Source organism: Hyperolius riggenbachi, chromosome 1 (assembly GCF_040937935.1).
Source record: "Hyperolius riggenbachi isolate aHypRig1 chromosome 1, aHypRig1.pri, whole genome shotgun sequence".
Taxonomy (NCBI): Eukaryota; Metazoa; Chordata; class Amphibia; order Anura; family Hyperoliidae; genus Hyperolius; species Hyperolius riggenbachi.
The window spans coordinates 266,260,951-266,282,706 of record NC_090646.1 but is presented as its reverse complement, the minus strand read 5'-3'; the positions used below and the strand labels follow the sequence as shown (position 1 = coordinate 266,282,706).

The window sequence follows — 21,756 nt, the reverse complement described above, 5'->3', positions numbered from 1 at the left end:
TGCAGCACTCCGTACACCCAATACTTCCTGTTTCACAGTGGATGTTTCAGCTGTGAAATGGAGTATTGGGACGATGGAGCGCAGTGTGGAGTACCTTGGCAAGAGCCAAACATCCGCGTAAGCTAACTCTCCCTGCCGCGGCCCCCTTGCAGACACAGTTTTACGTCTTGCAAACCTGTGGTAGTTTATCCTTGATTTTATGGTCATAGATTTAGAAAAGGGGGATGGGCCAATTTGGATCCCTACATTGGCCATGCTACCCGTAATCAGTGGCGTAGCTAAGGAGCTGTGGGCCCCGATGCAAGTTTTACAATGGGGCCCCCCCAAGCACTCTATACAAAGCAATTGAAACGGCGCACTAAAAGCTGCCAATGGCAACTACAATGTCAGAGGTGCAAGAAGGTGATGGGGAATAGTTTGTTAATGATTACCACTATTCAAAGTATATATATAAATGATTATTATGAGCACAGGACCAATATAGAGCTAATACTGTAGTTGAGGGAGGGCCATTTGGGGCCCCTCTGGCCCAAGGGCCCCGATGCGGTCGCTACCGCTGCACCCCCTATTGCTACGCCCCTGCCCGTAATGTCTGAGAGGGAATGAAAGTATAGGAATGGTAGCGTGTTTAGAGGTGCCGCTGGATGTCGGGAAAGGAAGAACTAGCCACCAGTGACCAACTGCAGCTACAGGATTTGTGGCTTCAGCTGCTGCTTAGCAGGATCATGCCATGAGGGGCAGAGAAATATAACAAATACTGGATCCCGAAGATCTAAAGGGATATCCCCTTAAGGCCTCTTGCACACTGCAAGCGATTCCGATTCAGATTCCGCTTTTTAATCAGTTTTTACATCCGATTCAGATTCTGATTTGCAGTTTGCTCCCTGCACACTGCAAATCGGAATCTGAATCGGATGTAAAAACTGATTAAAAAGCGGAATCTGAATCGGAATCGCTTGCAGTGTGCAAGAGGCCTAACACATTAGATGTTAGACATGATATTAACATCAGATCTTATCAAAATGCATTACATGATTAAGGACATGCAGATCGATGTTCAGCAGGCACTAAAGATATAAGCTTTCCCATCAAGCATGCAAGTATTGGGAGGGGCGAGGCATATGTGCCTGCATTACCTTGACACAGTTGCCACAGATCTTTAGGCCTGGAACCCACTGCAAAACACTATCGCGAATCGCAAGCGCTAGCATTTTGAATGAGCAGTTTGTCAGCGGTTTCATGAGCGTTTTAGGAAGTGATTTTACAAAGTGTATCAATTTGCCAGCGATTGTGTAGCGATTAGCATTTTAAAGTCTGATTGGTCCTTTCAATTCATTTTGTTACAGTGTGTGGTAACGTTAAAACACTAGCAAAATCGTTCCATGCAGGTTTTAATGAGCGATTAAGCAAGCGTTTATATACTTTACATTGAAGCGTTAACGCTCCCAAAATGCTGCATGTCCTGCGTTTGCGATTTGAGGAATCGCAATCGTTCCAGTGGAAGTTGCCCCATCCATTAACATTCACTGAGCGTTTTGGCAAAACGCTAGCGTTTTGAATCGCTCCAGAAATGCTCACAAAACCGCTCATATGGGTTCTGGCCCTTAGGGTGCGTTTTCATGTGTGTGATCTATAATATAAATGGGCCTTCCTTCTTGATCAAAATGGAAATAAAAAAATAAAATAAAAAAAGAAGAAATTCACATGCAATTTCCAATTTAAAAATGCATATATGCGTATGCAAATGTTGCATCTGAAAAATTACATGCTTCTAGTGCAAAAGTACCCTAACAGCCTTCATGTGTTGATTGCATTTGTCATTTAACTAATTTGGGACTGCACGGCTCTGGCCCCTTAAAGGGGAACTGAAGAGAGAGGTATATGGAGGCTGCCATGTTTATTTCCTTTTAAGCAATACCAGTTGCCCGGCAGCCCTGCTGATCCTCTGCCTCTAATACTATTAGCCATAGCACCTAAACAAGCATGCAGCAGATCAGGCGTTTCAGACTTTAAAGTCAGATCTGACAAGACTAGCTGCATGCTTGTTTCTGGTGTTATTCAGATACTACTGCAGAGAAATAGACCAGCAGGGTTGCCAGGCAACTGGTATTGATTAAAAGGAAATAAATATGGCAGCCTCTGTATACCTCTTACTTCAGTTCCCCTTTAAAGGGCTCCTAAATTGAGAAGGATATGGATTTTTTCTGTTCCAGGAGATTGTAAAGTGAATTTGTTTGTAAATTGAGTCCCGTGTGAAAGGGAACCTAAACTGAGAAGGATATGGATTTTTCCTTTTAAAATAATACCAGTTGCCTGACTCTCCTGCTGATCCTGTGTGTCTAATACTTTTAGCCACAGCCCCTGAACAAGCATGCAGACCAGGTGCTCTGACTGAAGTCAGACTGGATTAGCTGCATGCTTGTTTCAGGTGTGTGATTCAGCCACTATTGTAGACAAAGAGATCAGCAGGCCTACCAGGCAACTGGTATTGTTAAAAAGGAAACATCCATATCCTTCTTCTCAGTTAAGGTTCCCTTTAAGGACCAGAGCCTTTTTAAAAATTAGTCCCTTTGTGATCACTGCGATTGGCTCACAGTGATCACAGGGTCAGTAGTAGTGACAGTCATGTTTAGGAGAACTCATGGAGAAGCATGTGATTTGTTTGATCATGACTAGCAAATCAGAGACTTCCATATCCATCACCTGACCAAACTGATCACATGCTTCTCCATGAGTTCTCCTAGACATGACCATCACTAGAGTCAGGAGCAGAGATTCGTGCCAGCGGGGCAGCGTGATCCTGTCCCATGCTGTGTAAAGGTGCACACAAGAAGGTAGACCAGCAACCAAAACAACGTTTTTAATATACAGTGGTGTGAAAAACTATTTGCCCCCTTCCTGATTTCTTATTCTTTTGCATGTTTGTCACATTTAAATGTTTCTGCTCATCATAAACCGTTAACTATTAGTCAAAGATAACCTAATTGAACACAAAATGCAGTTTTAAATGATGGTTTTTATTATTTAGTGAGAAAAAAAACTCCAAATCTACATGGCCCTGTGTGAAAAAGTGATTGCCCCCCTTGTTAAAAAATAACTTAACTGTGGTTTATCACACCTGAGTTCAATTTCTGTAGTCACCCCCAGGCCTGATTACTGCCACACCTGTTTCAATCAAGAAATCACTTAAATAGGAGCTATCTGACACAAAGAAGTAGACCAAAAGCACCTCAAAAGCTAGACATCATGCCAAGATCCAAAGAAATTTAGGAACAAATGAGAACAAAGTACTGTAATTGAGATCTATCAGTCTGGTAAAGGTTATAAAGCCATTTCTAAAGCTTTGGGACTCCAGCGAACCACAGTGAGAGCCATTATCCACAAATGGCAAAAACATGGAACAGTGATGAACCTTCCCAGGAGTGGCTGGCCGACCAAAATTACCCCAAGAGCGCAGAGAAAACTCATCCGAGAGGCCACAAAAGACCCCAGGACAACATCTAAAGAACTGCAGGCCTCACTTGCCTCAATTAAGGTCATTGTTCATGACTCCACCATAAGAAAGAGACTGGGCAAAAACGGTCTGCATGGCAGATATCCAAGGCGCAAACCACTTTTAAGCAAAAAGAACATTAAGGCTCGTCTCAATTTTGCTAAAAAAACATCTCAATGATTGGCAAGACTTTTGGGAAAATACCTTGTGGACCGACGAGACAAAAGTTTAACTTTTTGGAAGGTGTGTGTCCCGTTACATCTGGCGTAGAAGTAACACAGCATTTCAGCAAAAGAACATCATACCAACAGTAAAATATGGTGGTGGTAGTGTGATGGTCTGGGGTTGTTTTGATGCTTCAGGACCTGGAAGGCTTGCTGTGATAGATGGAACCATGAATTCTACTGTCTACCAAATAATCCTGAAGGAGAATGTCCGGCCATCTGTTTGTCAACTCAAGCTTAAGCGATCTTGGGTGCTGCAGCAGGACAATTACCCAAAACACACCAGCAAATCCACCTCTGAATGGCTGAAGAAAAACAAAATGAAGACTTTGGAGTGGCCTAGTCAAAGTCCTGACCTGAATCCTATTGAGATGTTGTGGCATGACCTTAAAAAGGTGGTTCATGCTAGAAAACCCTCAAATAAAGCTGAATTACAACAATTCTACAAAGATGAGTGGGCCAAAATTCCTCCAGAGCACTGTAAAAGACTCGTTGCAAGTTATCGCAAACGCTTGATTGCAGTTATTGCTGCTAAGGGTGGCCCAACCAGTTATTAGGTTCAGGGGGCAATTTCTTTTTCACACAGGGCCATGTAGGTTTTGAGTTATTTTTCTCACTAAATAATAAAAACCATCATTTACAACTGCATTTTGTGATCAATTATGTTATCTTTGACTAATAGTTAACGGTTTTTGATGAGCAGAAACATTTAAGTGTGACAAACATGCAAAAGAATAAGAAATCAGGAAGGGGGCAAATAGTTTTTCACACCACTGTACATACAGCAAAATCACACTTATAGTTAGTGGCCTAAATAAAGTTTGATGAAAAAGACTCACTTTTGGCAAAAAAGCTGGCCACAGTTTCGGCAGTGATGGCGCCTCTCAGTTAAAGAGAACCTGACACCACATCCTGAACAGCTATCCATTCCTTCATCCTTTACCCAGTGGTCAGCAGCAGATCGCCCTGGCTGATCACTTACAGACCAGCTGAATACCCGTCCTCTGCTGTCACCGACTAGAATCCTGCTGTGATCTCTGCAAAACAAAACAGTAGGTGATAAAGCAATGCTTATTGTAGTCGATGCTTGACCCCCTACCCCTGGGCTGCTAAAATGCAATCCATGTATTGTATAAAGCAAGTGCTGCACTGTATCTCCTGTACTTTAATTTACCACTGTTCTTTTCTGGGCTATTCATTCCTCTTCTTGCTAAATGTGAAGCAGTGTTTTTCTACTGAGCTGGAAATTGAGGGAATAGCCCACCTGGATAGAGAAAGGAGTTTAATGGGGCCATTATATAAATGACAAAACAAAGAAAAGGACACAGAGCCCAATATAGTGTAGTAAGTCTTGACATCAGATTATAGGTAATCACGAAGAAGTAATTCTCACAAACCAGGGATACCACAAAGGCAGCCACTGTAATGGCAGGTAGGGAGATTAGACCTCACCACATTCAGATTAAGAAGTCCCTCTGTGTAGATCAGAAAGATGGGGCAACACCCCTCCACCGAGGGTGGACTAGGCAATATACAAGGATGTATAACAGAGGCGCCAACATAGTATAAAAACTTTAAAAACTGTTTAAAAAGATGAGGTAGTGGTGGACTTACCTCCTCCAAGAAGAAACCAAAATTGTTGGTTTATAGTAAAAAAAATTATTCACAATACTCCAAAAGTGCAACACGTTTCTCAGGTTTAATCCCGCTTCATCAGGCAATAACAGAGTAATAGCATATAGGGTCAGTAGAAGAACCAAGTGAAAAGAGGCGCCTCTTTTTCGCTTGGTTCTTTTACTGACCCTATATGCTATTACTCCATTGTTATTGCCTGATGAAGCGGCTGTAGGCTACAGGCTACAATGCAATTAAAATGCAATAGGCTTTATTAAAATCCTGTAAAATGAATTGTCATCAAAACAAAATGCATGTGGACACCATAGCTTTCAGTAGTGCAATAGTTAAATGACAAGCTGTAACACATAAAACAACTGCAAACTGTAAGCCAATAGTGGTGACTATATAATTTAAAGTGAATTTAGCCAGGTTAATATGATACAAAGATGAGGTTTTATTTATTTCACCATGTAGACTATGTAGGGTGCAACTGAAGAATCGTGTACATGATATATTTATATATTATCTTTATAGTCCCTCAACATAACTTTATTCCCTTTATGATTTATAATCACATTGGCTGTTGTGCGATTTCACTTTTTTTATTTAAGTTGTATATCTGAAGTTTATGGCTCCTTGTTTTGTACATTTTATGTTTGTAACTGCATAATTCGCTTTTAGATGATTGTAATAAAGCTTACTTTAAATATTCCCATTAGACAAGACACAGAACATTTATATTGTGCTTTTCTCCTGGCGAACTCAATGCGCCACTAGGACGCGCTCAGCAGACCGTAGCAGTGTTAGGGAGTCTTGCCCAAGGTCTCTTCCAGAATAGGTGCTGGCTTACTGAAAAGGAAGAGCGGAGATTCAAACCCAGGTCTCTTGGGTCAGAGATGGAGCCCCTAACCGGTACACTGTCCACCATTGAACCCTTTTCTATAGCTGGGTGGATAACTCCATCATTTACTGTAGAATTACTAGCTGCTATGTTTTTTAACATGCCCATTAAGGGGCAGGACTTCCGTAATTGACTAGTGAGCCGGAACGTGACTACAAATCATGTCTCCTCCACCCCAAATTACCCACCTTAACCCCACTACCCCAGTAACCCCCTAAAAGGTGTGTACTATTGCCAATAATCATGACCCCCTCCTCGTGAGGTGTGGTCAGCCTAATAATGCTTAACCCCCCGGGCTAAAGTTACGCCAGTGTTGGTGAGGGCATTTTTCCTTGGCCAAATTTGATCACAATGGCGTCTAGATTCTCTCTACTGAGGTAAGCATCTAAAGTTTATTCAGTTTTTCATTGCAGCTACACCCTAAATGTGAGAAGACTAGGCCCTGTATTGCTGTAACTCACTTGGAGATTCCCAGTGCAGTGATCTCTGCAGGATGTGCATTGTCTTTCCGGTCAAACGCTGTGTGCATAGTAAGTTTGCTTCTGAATACCAGCTGCCTCTCCCACCGGTAACCTACAAGAGAGTTCAAAGAAATGTGGTTTCAGGTGAGGAACAACACTATTTTTAGCTACAAAGGTTTTAGTACAAAATGTACAGTTCACATATCAGCAAGATGAGGACAAAATATCTAATTCAATTAAAACAAGTCAAAAAATATAGCACCGTGGAGAGGGTAAAATCAACAGTAAGCTCAAAGCATTATTATAAAGCAAGGGCAATTTAATGTCACTTGTTAAAACTCCATAAATCACCACTGTATATTTAGAAATAAAGTAAATATGAAAGAGCAGCTGCTTCAGCATGGTCCACCCAGGGGACCATGTTTTGTCAAAGTGATCCATGCGGTCATCAGTCACCCCTGCCATATACTCACATAGTATAACATGGTGTACCTTGGCAATCAGTGGACCGGACCAAGGCAGGAGTCCTTCCATTTAGAAACTAGATATGATTTGGCTGCAACTAGGCGATGTGCGTGGTGGCACATAGGCCTCGATTCATAAAGCATTCCCGCATGCGGAAATGCTGAAAAGAGCTCACTTTACCGACCACATAGCAAAATCTGTATTCATAAAGGCTTTTTCCGCATGAAAAGCCGACATTCGCGAGCAGAGTGATAAATCACCACCTTGCGCGGTGATTATCTTAACGAAAGTAACAAATGTCAATTCATAAAGATTAGAGGAAGCGGTATGCAGACGGGGATTACCACTACCTCTGATGTGGCGAGAAGCGTGCGGAATACATTGCAGTGAATGGGACAGACCTCCCAGAGAGAGCAGCAGAGAGAACACCGCACGGAGGGACTCGGCCAGCTTCTCCTGTTTCCGCATGCCTACCGACAGCCTAACACCAGCCTACAGCGGAATATCTCCGCACTCCTATCACAACTAGAAACATTTTTATGAATGACCACCCAGAAGGCTGAAATACCGACAGCGGTGTTTCCCCGCTCGAATTTACCTTACCGACAGCACTTTTATGAATCTAGGCCAAAGTAGAGACTTTATTGCCCAACACCAACGCGTCTTTCTTAAAGTAATAACCAGGATTTCTGCTACGAAGCTTGTGACCTATGACCAAACCCACAAAATAGGGGGACAAGTCCACCACATGTGGAAAATGTGACTGGTTGTCCATATCGCCTGAAGCCGAGATTCGGCATAAAGTTTGGTCAGCCTTACAGGTGTCAGATACAGTGGGTTGCAAAAGTATTCGGCCCCCTTGAAGTTTTTCACATTTTGTCACATTACTGCCACAAACCTGCATCAATTTTATTGGAATTCCACGTGAAAGACCAATACAAAGTGGTGTACACGTGAGAAGTGGAACAAAAATCATACACGATTCCAAACATTTTTTTTACAAATAAATAACTGCAAAGTGGGGTGTGCGTAATTATTCGGCCCCCTGAGTCAATACTTTGTAGAACCACCTTTTGCTGCAATTACAGCTGCCAGTCTTTTAGGGTATGTCTCTAACAGCTTTGCACATCTAGAGACTGAAATCCTTGCAAAACAGCTCCAGCTCAGTCAGATTAGATGGACAGCGTTTGTGAACAGCAGTTTTCAGATCTTGCCACAGATTCTCGATTGGATTTAGATCTGGACTTTGACTGGGCCATTCTAACACATAGATATGTTTTGTTTTAAACCATTCCATTGTTGCCCTGGCTTTATGTTTAGGGTCATTGTCCTGCTGGAAGGTGAACCTCCGCCCCAGTCTCAAGTCTTTTGCAGTCTCCAAGAGGTTTTCTTCCAAGTTTGCCCTGCATTTGGCTCCATCCATCTTCCCATCAACTCTGACCAGCTTCCCTGTCCCTGCTGAAGAGATGCACCCCCCGAGCATGATGCTGCCACCACCATATTTGACAGTGGGGATGGTGTGTTCAGAGTGATGTGCAGTGTTAGTTTTCAGCCACACATAGCATTTTGCATTTTGGCCAAAAAGTTCCATTTTGGTCTCATCTGACCAGAGCACCTTCTTCCACATGTTTGCTGTGTCCCTCACATGGCTTGTGGTAAACTACAAACGGGACTTTTTATGCTTTCTGTTAACAATGCCTTTCTTCTTGCTACTCTTTCATAAAGGCCAACTTTGTCCATAGGACAACTATTAGTCATGCACTGTACAGAGTCTCCCACCTGAGCTGTAGATCTCTGCAGCTCGTCCAGAGTCACCATGGGCCTCTTGACTGCATTTCTGATCAGCGCCCTTCTTGTTCGGCCTGTGAGTTTAGGTGGATGGCCTTGTCTTGGTAGGTGTGCAGTTGTGCCATACTCCTTCCATTTCTGAATGAACGCTTGAACAGTGCTCCGTGGGATGTTCAAGGCTTTGGAAATCTTTTTGTAGCCTAAGCCTGCTTTAAATTTCTCAATAACTTGATCCCTGACCTGTCTTGGACCTGTCTTGTGTGTTCTTTGGACTTCACGGTGTTGTTGCTCCCAATATTCTCTTAGACAACCTCTGAGGTCCTCACAGAGCAGCTGTATTTGTACTGACATTAGATTACACACAGGTGCACTCTATTTAGTCATTAACACTCATCAGGCAATGTCTATAGGCAACTGACAGCACTCAGATCAAAGGGGGCTGAATAATTATGCACACACCACTTTGCAGTTATTTATTTGTAAAAAATGTTTGGAATCCTGTACGATTTTCGTTCCACTTCTCACGTGTACACCACTTTGTGTTAGTCTTTCATGTGGAATTCCAATAAAATAGATTCATGTTTGTGGCAGTAATATGACAAAATGTGGAAAACTTCAAGGGGGCCGAATACTTTTGCAACCCACTGTAGGTCCTGTGTAATAACTGATGTTGGATTCCAGGCACATACAATACAAGCTACTGTATTTTTTGGACTATAAGATGCTCTGGACTAAAGGACACACCTAGAGGACAAAAACCAAGGGGAAAAAAATATATACTAAACCTTGTGCATCAATGGTGCAGGGGTGTCTTATGAACCTTTTCCCCAAAATTATTATGTCCCCCTTGTGCCTTCCTTGTATCTCGTGTCCCCATGTCCTCTGTGCCTGTGTCCTCAGGTGTTCCCCATGTCCTCTTTCCCCCTTCCTCTGTCCCATGTTCTCTGTCTTCCTGTGTCCTCTGCCCCCATGTCCCCCTTCCTCTGTCCCCCTGTGTCCTGTCCTCTTCCTCTATCCCCCCGTGTCCCCATCCCCCTGTGTCCTTTAATGTCCCCTATCCTTTATCCCAGGGGTAAGGGAACCTTTTTGGCTGAGAGAGCCATAAACACAACATATTTTACAATGAAATTCCGTGAGAGCCATACAATATGTTTAACACTAAATACAATCTTATTGGCAGCAGATTTCCCCACAAATGCAATCTTATTGGCAGCAGACCCCACAAATGCAATCTTATTGGCAGCAGACCCCACATATGCTATGAGATTGGCAGCAGACCCCACAAATGCATTCCTATTGGCAGCAGACCCCACAAATGCAATGAGATTGACAGCAGACTACACAAATGCTATGCAATTGGCAGCAGACCCCACAAATGCTATGCAATTGGCAGCAGACCCCACAAATGCTATGAGATTGGCCGCAGACCCCACACATGCTATGAGATTGGCAGCACATTTCCCCACACATGCAATCTTAGTGGCAGCAGACCCCACAAATGCAATCTTATTGCCAGCAGACCCCACAAATGCAATCTTATTGCCAGCAGACCCCACAAATGCTATGAGATTGGCAGCACATTTCCCCACAAATGCAATCTTATTGGCAGCAGACCCCACAAATGCAATGAGATTGACAGCAGACTACAGAAATGCTATGCAATTGGCAGCAGACCCCACAAATGCTATGAGATTGGCAGCAGACCCCACACATGCTATGAGATTGGCAGCAGACCCCACACATGCTATGAGATTGGCAGCACATTTCCCCACACATGCAATCTTAGTGGCAGCAGACCCCACAAATGCAATCTTATTGCCAGCAGACCCCACAAATGCAATCTTATTGCCAGCAGACCCCACAAATGCTATGAGATTGGCAGCACATTTCCCCACAAATGCAATCTTATTGGCAGCAGACCCCACAAATACAATGAGATTGGCAGCAGACCCCACAAATGCAATCTTATTGCCAGCAGACCCCACAAATGCTATGAGATTGGCAGCAGACCCCACAAATGCAGTCTTATTGGCAGCAGACCGCACAAATGCAATGAGATTGACAGCAGACCCCACAAATGCTATGAAATTAGCAGCAAACTCCACAAATGCAATCTTATTGCCAGCAGACCCCACAAATGCTATGAAATTGGCAGCAGACCCCACAAATGCAATCTTATTGCCAGCAGACCCCACAAATGCTATGAGATTGGTAGCAGACCCCACAAATGCTGAGATTGGCAGCACATTTCCCCACAAATGCAATCTTATTGGCAGCTGACCCCGCACATACAATGAGATTGACAGCAGACCCCACAAATGCTATGAGATTGGTAGCAGACCCCACAAATGCTATGCTCACTCACCAGGCCAGGCAGCTTCCAGTCAGCTCTTCAAACACCGCGGAGTTCCACAGCGCGGGCTCGGCTGACGTCATCACTGGCCGCAGCCACCAGTCCCTGCACTGCAATGGGGGCGGAGCTACAATGCGCTGGCCGCGGCGGCTGGATGCCCAATGAGTCTGCAAGGCTAGTAGGGGAGGCGGTTCCGTGGCAGGAGGAGGCGGAGATGTAAAGCGAGAGGCAGGCAAGGAGGCGGCGGTGGATTGATTTAAAATTAACACGATCTCCATACCCGCTCCGTCGCACGTGTTTTAGGGAGCCAGAGAGCCATATGCAGTAGTCAAAAGAGCCATATGTGGCTCGCGAGCCATAGGTTCCCGACCCCTGCTTTATCCCCTGTCCCCGTGTCCTGCGGTGTCATACATACACACTGCCTTGCAGCTCCAGTGAATCGGAAGTAGCCACAGCTTTGGCTGCAGAGTTCCAAGAGACACTAAAAAACATGAGGGGGTGGGGGGTGGTTCCCTGGAGGACACAGAGGGACGGGGACATGGTGGTGGAGGACATCGGAGGACCGAGGGGGATGGGGATACGGGCATAGGGGACATCAGAGGAAACAGGGTGGGCAGGGACATGGGGATAGAGGACATGGGACACCAGAGGACACATACTTTAGCGCAGGTCCAAATATGCATTATTCAGACTATACGATGCACTGACTTTTCCCCCCACTTTTGAGGGGAGAAAAAAGTGTGTCTTATAGTCCAAAAAAATATGATACCTTTCATTATAGACTCAAAGCAGTGGGCCCACTTTTTAATAAAAGTAGTCTTTATGATCCACAGTTTATTATTTAGGACTAATGACCTTAGCCCGTTTAAAAACGTGCTCTAGGTCTGTAATCCCCACCACTTGCGCACGCCCCTGCACACCCGCCTGCCGCGCACACCTTCCCACCCTGCCAACCCCCTGGCCTGTCCTGCTCCTGTTCCAGGCTGTCCCTACGGCACATGTACAGTAGCGCAAACGCAGGGACACACACACAGGGACAGCACGCAGAGACACAGGGGTTTTATTATATAGGATACGGACACTGGATGTTTAGCAGATTATGATACATTCTTTTTAAAGGCCAGCCTTCTGCCAATAAAAAGTACCACTGCCTAAAGCAGACAGAACATGGTCTTATAACAAATACATCGATGCAGCTTCTGTATGCAGAGGTTATATAATATTTAGTGCAAGAGGGCAAGGTTGAAAAAATGCGTTCTATACATCAAATCTGACCCCTGCACACGAGTTGCTTAATGCTGGCTGGTTAAAGGATAACGGCACACATTTGTTTTCTGCCGTTTTAACAAGCTTTATGAAAGTAAGCAGTATACAAACTAATTTAGCAGTCTATATAAGAGAGGCATGTTGTAATCTGTCTCTATTCCATAGTCTAATGATAACCATGCTGTACACAGGTCAGTTGTTAAAGTGACCAATTCACAACACTGCCCTATATAGGTTGCAATGAAAAGATTACAGGTGGATTTGATCACTGTGATCTGCAGGAAATATATGATCTGTGTATCTTAGGAGTACACGCACCAGTCATCTGGGGCAGCACGGTGGCGTAGTGGTTAGCTCTCTCGCCTTGCAGCGCTGGGTCCCTGGTTCGAATCCCAGCCAGGGCACTATCTGCAAAAGAGTTTGTATGTTCTCTCCGTGTCTGCGTGGGTTTCCTCCGGGCACTTCGGTTTCCTCCCACGTTCCAAAAAACATACAGATAAGTTAATTGGCTCCCTCTAAAAAAAAAATTGGCCCTAGACTACAGTACTTACACTTCATAATATAGACATATGGCAATGGTAGGGATTAGATTGTGAGCTCCTTTGAGGGACAGTTAGTGACAAGATATATATATATATACACTGTACAGCGCTGCGTAATATGTCGGCGCTATATAAATACTAAATAATAATAATAATAATAATAAGATAACTGCACAGATACAGACAGACTTCTGTAGTTACCTGTTTTTAGTTTGTTATAGTGCCGGACTTCTTGTAGGCTTGTCTGGGCACCACTCTGAGCTTGTGGGAAGTGTTTAGAATGGCCCTCAGAATAGTTCACGACAATAAAGCCATCTTTTTCATCCAGACTCAGCTGATCTGACCAGCGCCTGGAGTCATCGGAACCACTGTCTCCTGACCATGCGGCCAGGCTGGCTCTGGCAGAGGACGCCCTTGGCCGGTGCACCACATTGCTAGGCTGAGGCTGACTTTCCTTAGAGGTGGTATCCTGGCTGGAGCTTTGATCTTCAACTTCAGAGTCACTGCTGTCATCATCCTGAGCTTCATGTCCTGAAAGTGAAAATGGCCATCACCATTTTCAGAACCCGTAAAATTATTAGGAACAAACATTGTCTACTGTCTACAATAAAAATTAGGTATGCAGAGGAATAATGATTACCTAAATTTGTTTCTGAGCACTCATCTGGCATTTCCGTGGCATCTGTGAGCTCTGGGGCCGGGGTCTCTGGCACTTGTAGAAACTCCATCCTCCAAAACTATAACCCAGGAAAAACAAGGCAATGTCATCCATTATAGAATGCATCCTCCACACACGTGAATGAAACTAATTGCAGTAAATCTGCAGACAATGGGACAGAGTTAGCAAAACCAGTACAAGGTACCAGTGCAAAAATGGAGAAGATACTCAAAGTGACCAATCAGAATCATCATTGTGGACATCAGCCCCATTTTTGCATGATATCAGTTCCAGATTTCCTTGCACTAATCTGCCATTTTGCTTCTATAACCTACTTGGTAAAAATGTAAACTAACAAAACAAAACAGACATAACAGTCTAACAGTCACATGAGCAAAGAGAGAAAAATTCTAGGAAGTACTGTACAATAAATGGTGTCCAGATGAGGAAGGCAATTAACCTACCTACAGCAGTGAGCTCTGGTCTTGAGGTTTGAAGTAACAAACCAAAATAAGGCACTGGACAAAGATGTCACTGTTGAAATGGCTAAAGTTAATGGGAACTGAACATGTATGATTGCTGGGGGCTCATAATAAAAACTGCTGTGTAAACAAAAACAAAAACCTTCCAATCATAATGCTAATCTAAATGTTATTCCAGAGTAAAATGTTAAAGAGGGGCTGTCAGCCATACTATCTCCGAAAAAAAACCCAATAAAAAATGTCAGTTAAATATATCATATAGGAGACACATACAGTGATATTTGAGAAGTGAAATGAAGTTTATTGGACTTACAGAAAGTGCACAAAAATTGTTTAAAGGGACACTATCGATTAACAGGTTTATTTTAATTGAGATAGAAAATGTTTGGGAAGTGCTGCTAAGTACTGGTGTATACATTTCACAGCTTATCTATTTGATTACGGTTATCTATAATTCCTTTCACATTTTTCTGAGGGCAATTCTGAAGGCAGACTCAGCCATGAGGGGAAGGGGAAAATCCCCTCACAGAGTGCATCAGTTAACTCTGTGTGCAGAGAGCTCAGTCAGAGACAGGCAGAGCTTTCTCTCAGAGAGAGCAGAGGAAATGTATCTTATGTGCAACATAAACATTTGTAAAATACTGTAGTGTGTGAACAGGGCCGGCCCTAGACTTTTTGCCGCCTGAGGCAAATTTAAAAAAAATTGTCACCGCCGCCCCTCCTCCCCCTCGGGGGGGGGGGGGGGCCGCTCTGGTGGGCCGCCGAGCTGGAGGGGTAGCTGGCAGGACGGGGGTATTGGGCCAGCGGCGGGGAGGGGGGTCGGACCCCACCCTCCCTCGCCAGGGTCCCCCGTCCTCTGCTCCCCTCCAGCCTAAATAGAAGCAGCCGTATGTGTAAGAGGCACGGGCGGGGAGGACACTCACCTCTTCCCAGCGTGCGCTCCACTGACGTCACTTCCTGCAGCGTCCTGCAGGAAGTGATGTCAGTGGAGCGCACGCTGGAGCGAGGAGGAGGTGAGTGTCTCCCCGCCCGTGCCTCTTACACATACGGCTGCTTCTATTTAGGCTGGAGGGGAGCGGAGGACGGGGGACCCAGGCGAGGGAGGGGGGGTCCGACCCCCCTCCCCGCCGCTGGCCCAATACCCCCGTCCTGCCAGCTACCCCTCCAGCTCGGCGGGCCGGCTCCCCGCACCCACGGACGGGCGGGTGCCGCCCCTGGAAATTTGCCGCCTGAGGCAAAAGTTTCACCCCGCCTCATGAGCGGGCCGGCCCTGTGTGTGAAACCTGATACCTGTTTTCAAATAATCTGCTTCAATATTACACTGTTCTTAGCATGTCAGACTGCAGAGATTCATACAGATTCATACCTCTGCAAATGAGATATTCCAAACGTAGCTAAAATCTACACACAATGAATTAAAGCTTTTGCCTCTGATATTTAAAATGAATAGCAGGAAAATGTTAACACAGCTACTTAGACATTATTTGTACATTGTCATTTTAGAACACTTGGGTATTGATAAAATTCCTTTAATTAAAATTAGGCAGGTGCATACATTTGGGCACTGTCGTCATTTTACCGATTTCAAAACCTTTAGAACGAATTATTTGAACTCAAATTGGCTTGGTAAACTCAGTAACCCCTGACCTACATGCACAGGTGAATCCAATTATGAGAGAGTATTTAAGTGGGTCAATTGTAAGTTTCCCTCATTTAATTTTCTCTGAAGAGTAGCAACATGGGGGTCTCAAAACAACTCTCAAATGACCTGAAGACAAAGATTGTTCACCATCATGGTTTAGGGTAAGGATACAGAAAGCGGTCTCAGAGATTTCAACTGTCTGTTTCCACAGTTAGGAACATAGTGAGGAAATGGAAGACCACAGGCTCAGTTCAAGTTAAGGCTTGAAGTGGCAGACCAAGAAAAATCTTGGATAGACAGAAGCTACGAATGGTGAGAACAGTCAGAGTCAACCAACAGACCAGCACCAAAGACCTACATCATCATCTTGCTGCAGAGGGTGTCACTGTGCATCGTTCAACCATTCGGTGCACTTTACACAAGGAGATGCTATATGCGAGAGTGATGTATAGGAAGCCTTTTCTCCGCTCACAGCACAAACAGAGCCTCTTGAGGTATGCTAAAGCACATTTGGACAAACCAGCTTCATTTTGGAATAAGGTGCTGTGGACTGATGAAACTAAAAATGAGTTATTTGGGCATAACAAGGGGTGTTATGCATGGAGAAAAAAACAACACAGCATTCCAAGAAAAACACCTGCTACCTACAGTAAAATATGGTGGTGGTACCATCATGCTGTGGGGTTGTGTAGCCAGTGCAGGGACTGAGAATCTTGTCAAAGTTGAGGGACGCATGGATTACATTCAGTATCAGCAGATTCTGGAGACCAATGTCCAGGAATTAGTGACAAAGCTGAAACTGCGCCGGGGCTGGCTCTTTCAACAAGACAAAGATCCTAAATACTGCTCAAAATCCACGAAGGCATTCATGCAGAGGAGCAAGTACACTGTTCTGGAATAGCCATCTCAGTCCTCAGACCTGAATATAATTGAAAATCTGTGGTGTGAGTTAGAGAGCTGCCCATGCTTGGAAGCCATCAAACCTGAATGAACTAGAGAGGTTTTGTAAAGAGGAATGGTCTAAAATACCTTCAATCAGAATCTCATTGGAACCTACAGGAAGCGTTTAGAGGCTGTAATTTCTGCAAAAGGAGGATCTACTAAATATTGATTTCATTTCTTTTTTGTGGTGCCCAAATTTATGCACCTGCCTAATTTTGTTTAAACAATTATTGCACACTTTCTGTAAATCCAATAAACTTCATTTCACTCTTCAAATATCACTGTGTGTGTATCCTATATGATATATTTAACTGACATTTTTATTATAACAACCAACGACTTATATAGGAAAATCATGATGATTAACAAAATCGCCCAAACTTTTGCATCCCACTGTAAGTAGATAAATATTTGCTCTACTTACATAACATATGTATTGCACTGTCCATGTTATGATGCCTGTGAATTTTATAAAAAAGCAGAGAATCCTAGACAGTTCTAGACAGTTTCCATATTAACTGTGGCTATTTTGAAGCCAATCCTGGTGTAATTTCCTCCCTCACTCTCCTCTGCATGATTTGCCCGCCCTTCACTATAGAAAGTGAATTGTCTCAGCATGAGAAATATTGGCCAATCAGAGAAGAACAGAGGTGTGGGAGGGGAAAATAGAAGGGAAAGAGGCTTCAGCTAATCAGGCTGCATTAGTTAAGTGAGGGGAAGTAGTGTAGCAAAAAAGGACAACCCAGCATGCCCTGCAACTTCCTTTTTGTGTACCAAATTTTGTGTGTACCAAATAAGAGTCAGGTAAACTGGGGAATGATCATTTATCAACAAGAAAAGTAATAGTGATTTTAACTTTTGGATTGCCTAGTTAGCATCCTTATTACTTGTTTACCAAATAAAAATAAAGAATTGATTTTTGATTTTATGCCCGACAGTTACACTTTAATGGCCTGCAGTCTGGTATTAGCCATCAGTGTTCTAACTAACAGCTTACAAATTTATCTTGTTAGTTTTACTGCAACTGCAGTACTGCAACTCTGTGTTCTAATGCGCAAGTTGGTGATGATATAAATAGGTTTATTTATTATGACTAAACATTTACTTACGCGAACCACTCCATCTGAATGACCTGTGACAATGACATTCTGGACGTCCCACTCGTTCATTTCTGACACACAGCAGCACAATATCTGTTGGCTTCTCCCAGTGAAGGTGTTCACACTGACAATGGGACTACCATTGATGCTCCACACGTGTATGTATGTGCCTGCACAAGACACAATGTCCCCCTGCAAACACACGTCAATATTAAAGCCCATCATAAGAATTTCAAAACTACATCCCATATAGGAAAAAATAGATAAAAATAGATAAAACTAGATAAACCCCATTTTCTTATTACGATGAGCTGTACCCTTACAGGTTGTATTAAAGGATGGAAGCACTGTACTGGTGGTGTCTGAGTTGGTGAGTAAGACCTGAAAATAGGTGATTTATGGGTTGAGTGGAGTCCCTAGGAGAATGCATAGTGTGAGAGCGCCCAGGTGAGGGATGCATATTGTGAGTGGACCCCAAGGAGATGGGTTAGTGGGAGTAGCTGAAAGATGCATGGTGCGAGCGGGTCCTGCTTGTTTTGTGTGGAGGGTATTTAAGATGTAAGTGGGGGTTGAGGTAAGTAGTGGCAGGTATAAGGTTAGTGAAATGTGGAAGGTGAGGGAGAGGTAAGAAATACAAATTTTGGTCTCAAGTCTTAGCTGTATCCCCTTTCATCAATGTAACCATTACAGTTCACGTTAATACGTACCGTTAACTCGTTGATACAGAGAGCCGACACTGGTGCTCTGTGTCCACGTAACTGGGTCACAAATGACAACTTGTTAAGATCCCAGATGATGCATGTGCGGTCACGTGATCCACTTACAACTATGTGATAGGCCAGTGAGGCAGTCAGACAGGTCACTGTGTCTGTATGTCCAATCAATGCCTACAACACATGGAAAGACATTATCAGACATTGGAACTAAATCAATACTGGCAACACTCTGAAATGTATCATAGCACTATGCTAAGTCATAGCTACTGCATTTGATTGATCCCATTTCCACCTGCATACAATTGAATCCAATTAGCATAAATTTAACATCAGCTTAGAATTAATAGCATCTTTTTAGTCAGAATGAAATATACATGATCAGAAATAAGGTTTCTTCAAGCAATACTCTTTTGGTAATATACAGCAACAAAAGTCAAGATAATGTGATGTCCAAGCAGAGGCATGTTACAACTCACCTGCTTTAGAGTAAGGGTTTTTGCCTTCTCCTTTGAGGTCCCAACTTCCCACACACAGATCACTGTACTGGTTCCTCCGGTGATCACCAGCCTGGGGTTTGGGCAAATGGCACACAAGATCTGGCCCCATTCAGATAAGCATTCATAGACCACAACGGCCTGCAATTTAAAGCAGAGGTAGCATTAAATGGTGCTTATGGCGATCACAGTCACATATAACACAAAGATTTTCACATCACAATTAAGATCAGAATATTGTGCACAAGCCCAAAAGGCCATTCTAGGGATTCTGACATCCAGGTGATATGAAAAACAACCATCTGACAATTGCAATGCCTTTATTATATTTTTCAAAGGTGCCACTTAACAGTACAATATTTTCCTCAGATGCAATCATTCAATCAGATTTTTACAATTGAATTGTACAAGGGGCTAGATTGTGAGGGACAGTTAGTGACAAAAGAATATACTCTGTACAGTGCTGTGTAATATGCTATATAAATGCAAAATAAATACATACCCTCCGCCAAAAAAAAAATATGCCATTTGTGGAGAAAACAGACATGTAATGATTCGGGAGAGACCTCCTACTGTTTTTAATGTGTTTAAAAACAGTAGGAGGTCTCTCCCGACCTTAAATGTGTTTTAAAGAGAACCCGAGGTGGGATATAATTATGTTAGTGGGGCACAGAGGCTGGTTGTGCACACTATCACCAGCCTCCGTTGCCCCCATGGTGTGCCTCCAGGACCCCCCTGCGCGCCGCTATACCCCCCGCAGTGCTAGCGACACACAGCGTGTCGCCAACACGTTTACCTATGTGCTGTCTGTTAGCGCCGCTCCCCCGCCTCATCCGTATCGGCGCTACCCGCCCGCGTCCCTTCCCTCCAATCAGCGGGAGAGAAGGGGCGCGGGCGGGTAGCGCCGATACGGAGAAGGCGGGGAAGCGGCGCTAACAGACAGCACATAGGTAAACATTGTGCTGGCGACACGCTGTGTGTCGCTAGCACTGTGGGGGATATAGCGGTGCGCAGGGGGGGCCTGGAGACACACCATGGGGCGACGGAGGCTGGTGTTAGTGGGACACAGAGGCTGGTTGTGCACACTAACATAATTAAATCCCACCTCGGGTTCTCTTTAAGAGCAGGTGTTTTTTCAACTCTCAGATGTCCATATAACTATTTGCTATTATTTTTGATACCAATAAAATTGATTCATTTTTGTACCACTATATACTCTTTTGGTGAAGTTTGTGGTCAGGATCTCATATTGACACCTATTTTTTTCATTATTACATAAAATGATTCTATGGTTGATTGGAATACAAAAGCTTGTCTATCAGAATGCTGGTATTTACAATCATATCTAAGGAGAGAAAGTGCCCTACTCCCTAGGTTCTCAACCTATGGTACGCGTACCCCAGGGGGTACCTCGGTTGGTTCAAGGGGGTACTCTGGTTTGATGTACTTAACCAAAAATAACAAATTTAGAGTTGTAGAAAATGATAAATCTTATGTAAACACCACCAAATTAGTATTTTAGATAATTAAAAGCAATTGTAAATGCTTGGAAAGTGTTCAGAACCAATTACCATGTACTACGATTAAATATATATTTGTCAAGGGGTACTTGTGATCATGTTTACTATGCTAGGGGGTACTCGGTGAGTACAGGGTTTTAAAAGGGGTACATATCAATAAAATATTGAGAAACACTGCGGGCCTACTCGACCTGTTTATGGAAATAATCGATAAATACCTTCCGATTACTTACGATCCTACAAATCTGTTTAAATGACCACATCTGAGATAAATATGATACAGTTTTAAGGTGCCCATTAATAGTAAAATAAACAGGTGGTCGCCTACTTACAAAGAGGTTCTGTTCCAGGGGATTGTAAAGTGCATTTGTTTTTAAGTTGATTCCCGTGTTAAACATAGTGAAACATTAATAAATGATTTTATTTCACAGATCTCTGGATTTGGACATATAGAATAAGCTATGGGTTTTGGTTGTTTTCATTGTGCTTTTAAAGTGTTTTCCAATAATTTTAACATTTTAAATAAGACAAGGTAATACAAATAACATTTATATTGCGCTTTTCTCCCGGCAGACACAAAGCTCCAGAGCTGCAGCCACTAGGACGCGCTCTAGCAGTGTTAGGCAGTCTTGCCCAAGGTCTCCTACTGAATAGGTTCTGGCTTACTGAACAGGAAGAGACAATATTCAAACCCAGGTGTCCGTTGTCAGAGGCAGAGCACTTAACCTGTACACTATCCAGCCACATAACAGGGTAACATTTTACAAAATAAATATGTAATAAAAAACAACAAACAAAAAAACAAAAACAGTATTGTATATTTTGTATATGGAGACAACTTTGTATCTCTGAAATGTAATTCTATTTGTTTTGTAAGTAGGGGACTGTCAGTAGCATGCAGAAAGTACTTTCAATGTGCCCCATGGAAAAGATGAGCGTGTCACAAACCTTGTCCGACTCGTATGTTCCCAGCCTGCAGCTGAGGTCTGCATAGCCCCATGCAAATGTCTTGTTCCATGCAGGGGGGATTAGGACCTTGTTTTGTTCTACAGCCAGAATCCCTTTATCTGTACAAACAATCTGGCCCACTGG

General features: G+C 43.5%; 1 protein-coding gene across 5 annotated transcripts in view; it reads right to left on the bottom strand.

Moving 5' to 3' along the window:
* WDFY3 (WD repeat and FYVE domain containing 3) overlaps window positions 1-21,756 on the bottom strand; it is a 352,404-nt gene that overhangs the window by 3,554 nt on the left and 327,094 nt on the right. For all 5 annotated transcript variants that reach the window (XM_068233510.1, XM_068233509.1, XM_068233512.1 and 2 more), the window contains 8 exons: window positions 21,613-21,756; window positions 19,127-19,285; window positions 18,642-18,821; window positions 17,944-18,126; window positions 13,751-13,847; window positions 13,312-13,641; window positions 6,697-6,808; window positions 4,557-4,754 (listed from right to left, as the gene is read on the bottom strand). The exon at window positions 21,613-21,756 is cut by the window's right edge and continues 11 nt beyond it. In XM_068233510.1, coding sequence (XP_068089611.1) covers window positions 4,557-4,754; window positions 6,697-6,808; window positions 13,312-13,641; window positions 13,751-13,847; window positions 17,944-18,126; window positions 18,642-18,821; window positions 19,127-19,285; window positions 21,613-21,756 — 1,403 coding nt within the window. The remainder of the gene's footprint in view (window positions 1-4,556; window positions 4,755-6,696; window positions 6,809-13,311; window positions 13,642-13,750; window positions 13,848-17,943; window positions 18,127-18,641; window positions 18,822-19,126; window positions 19,286-21,612) is intronic.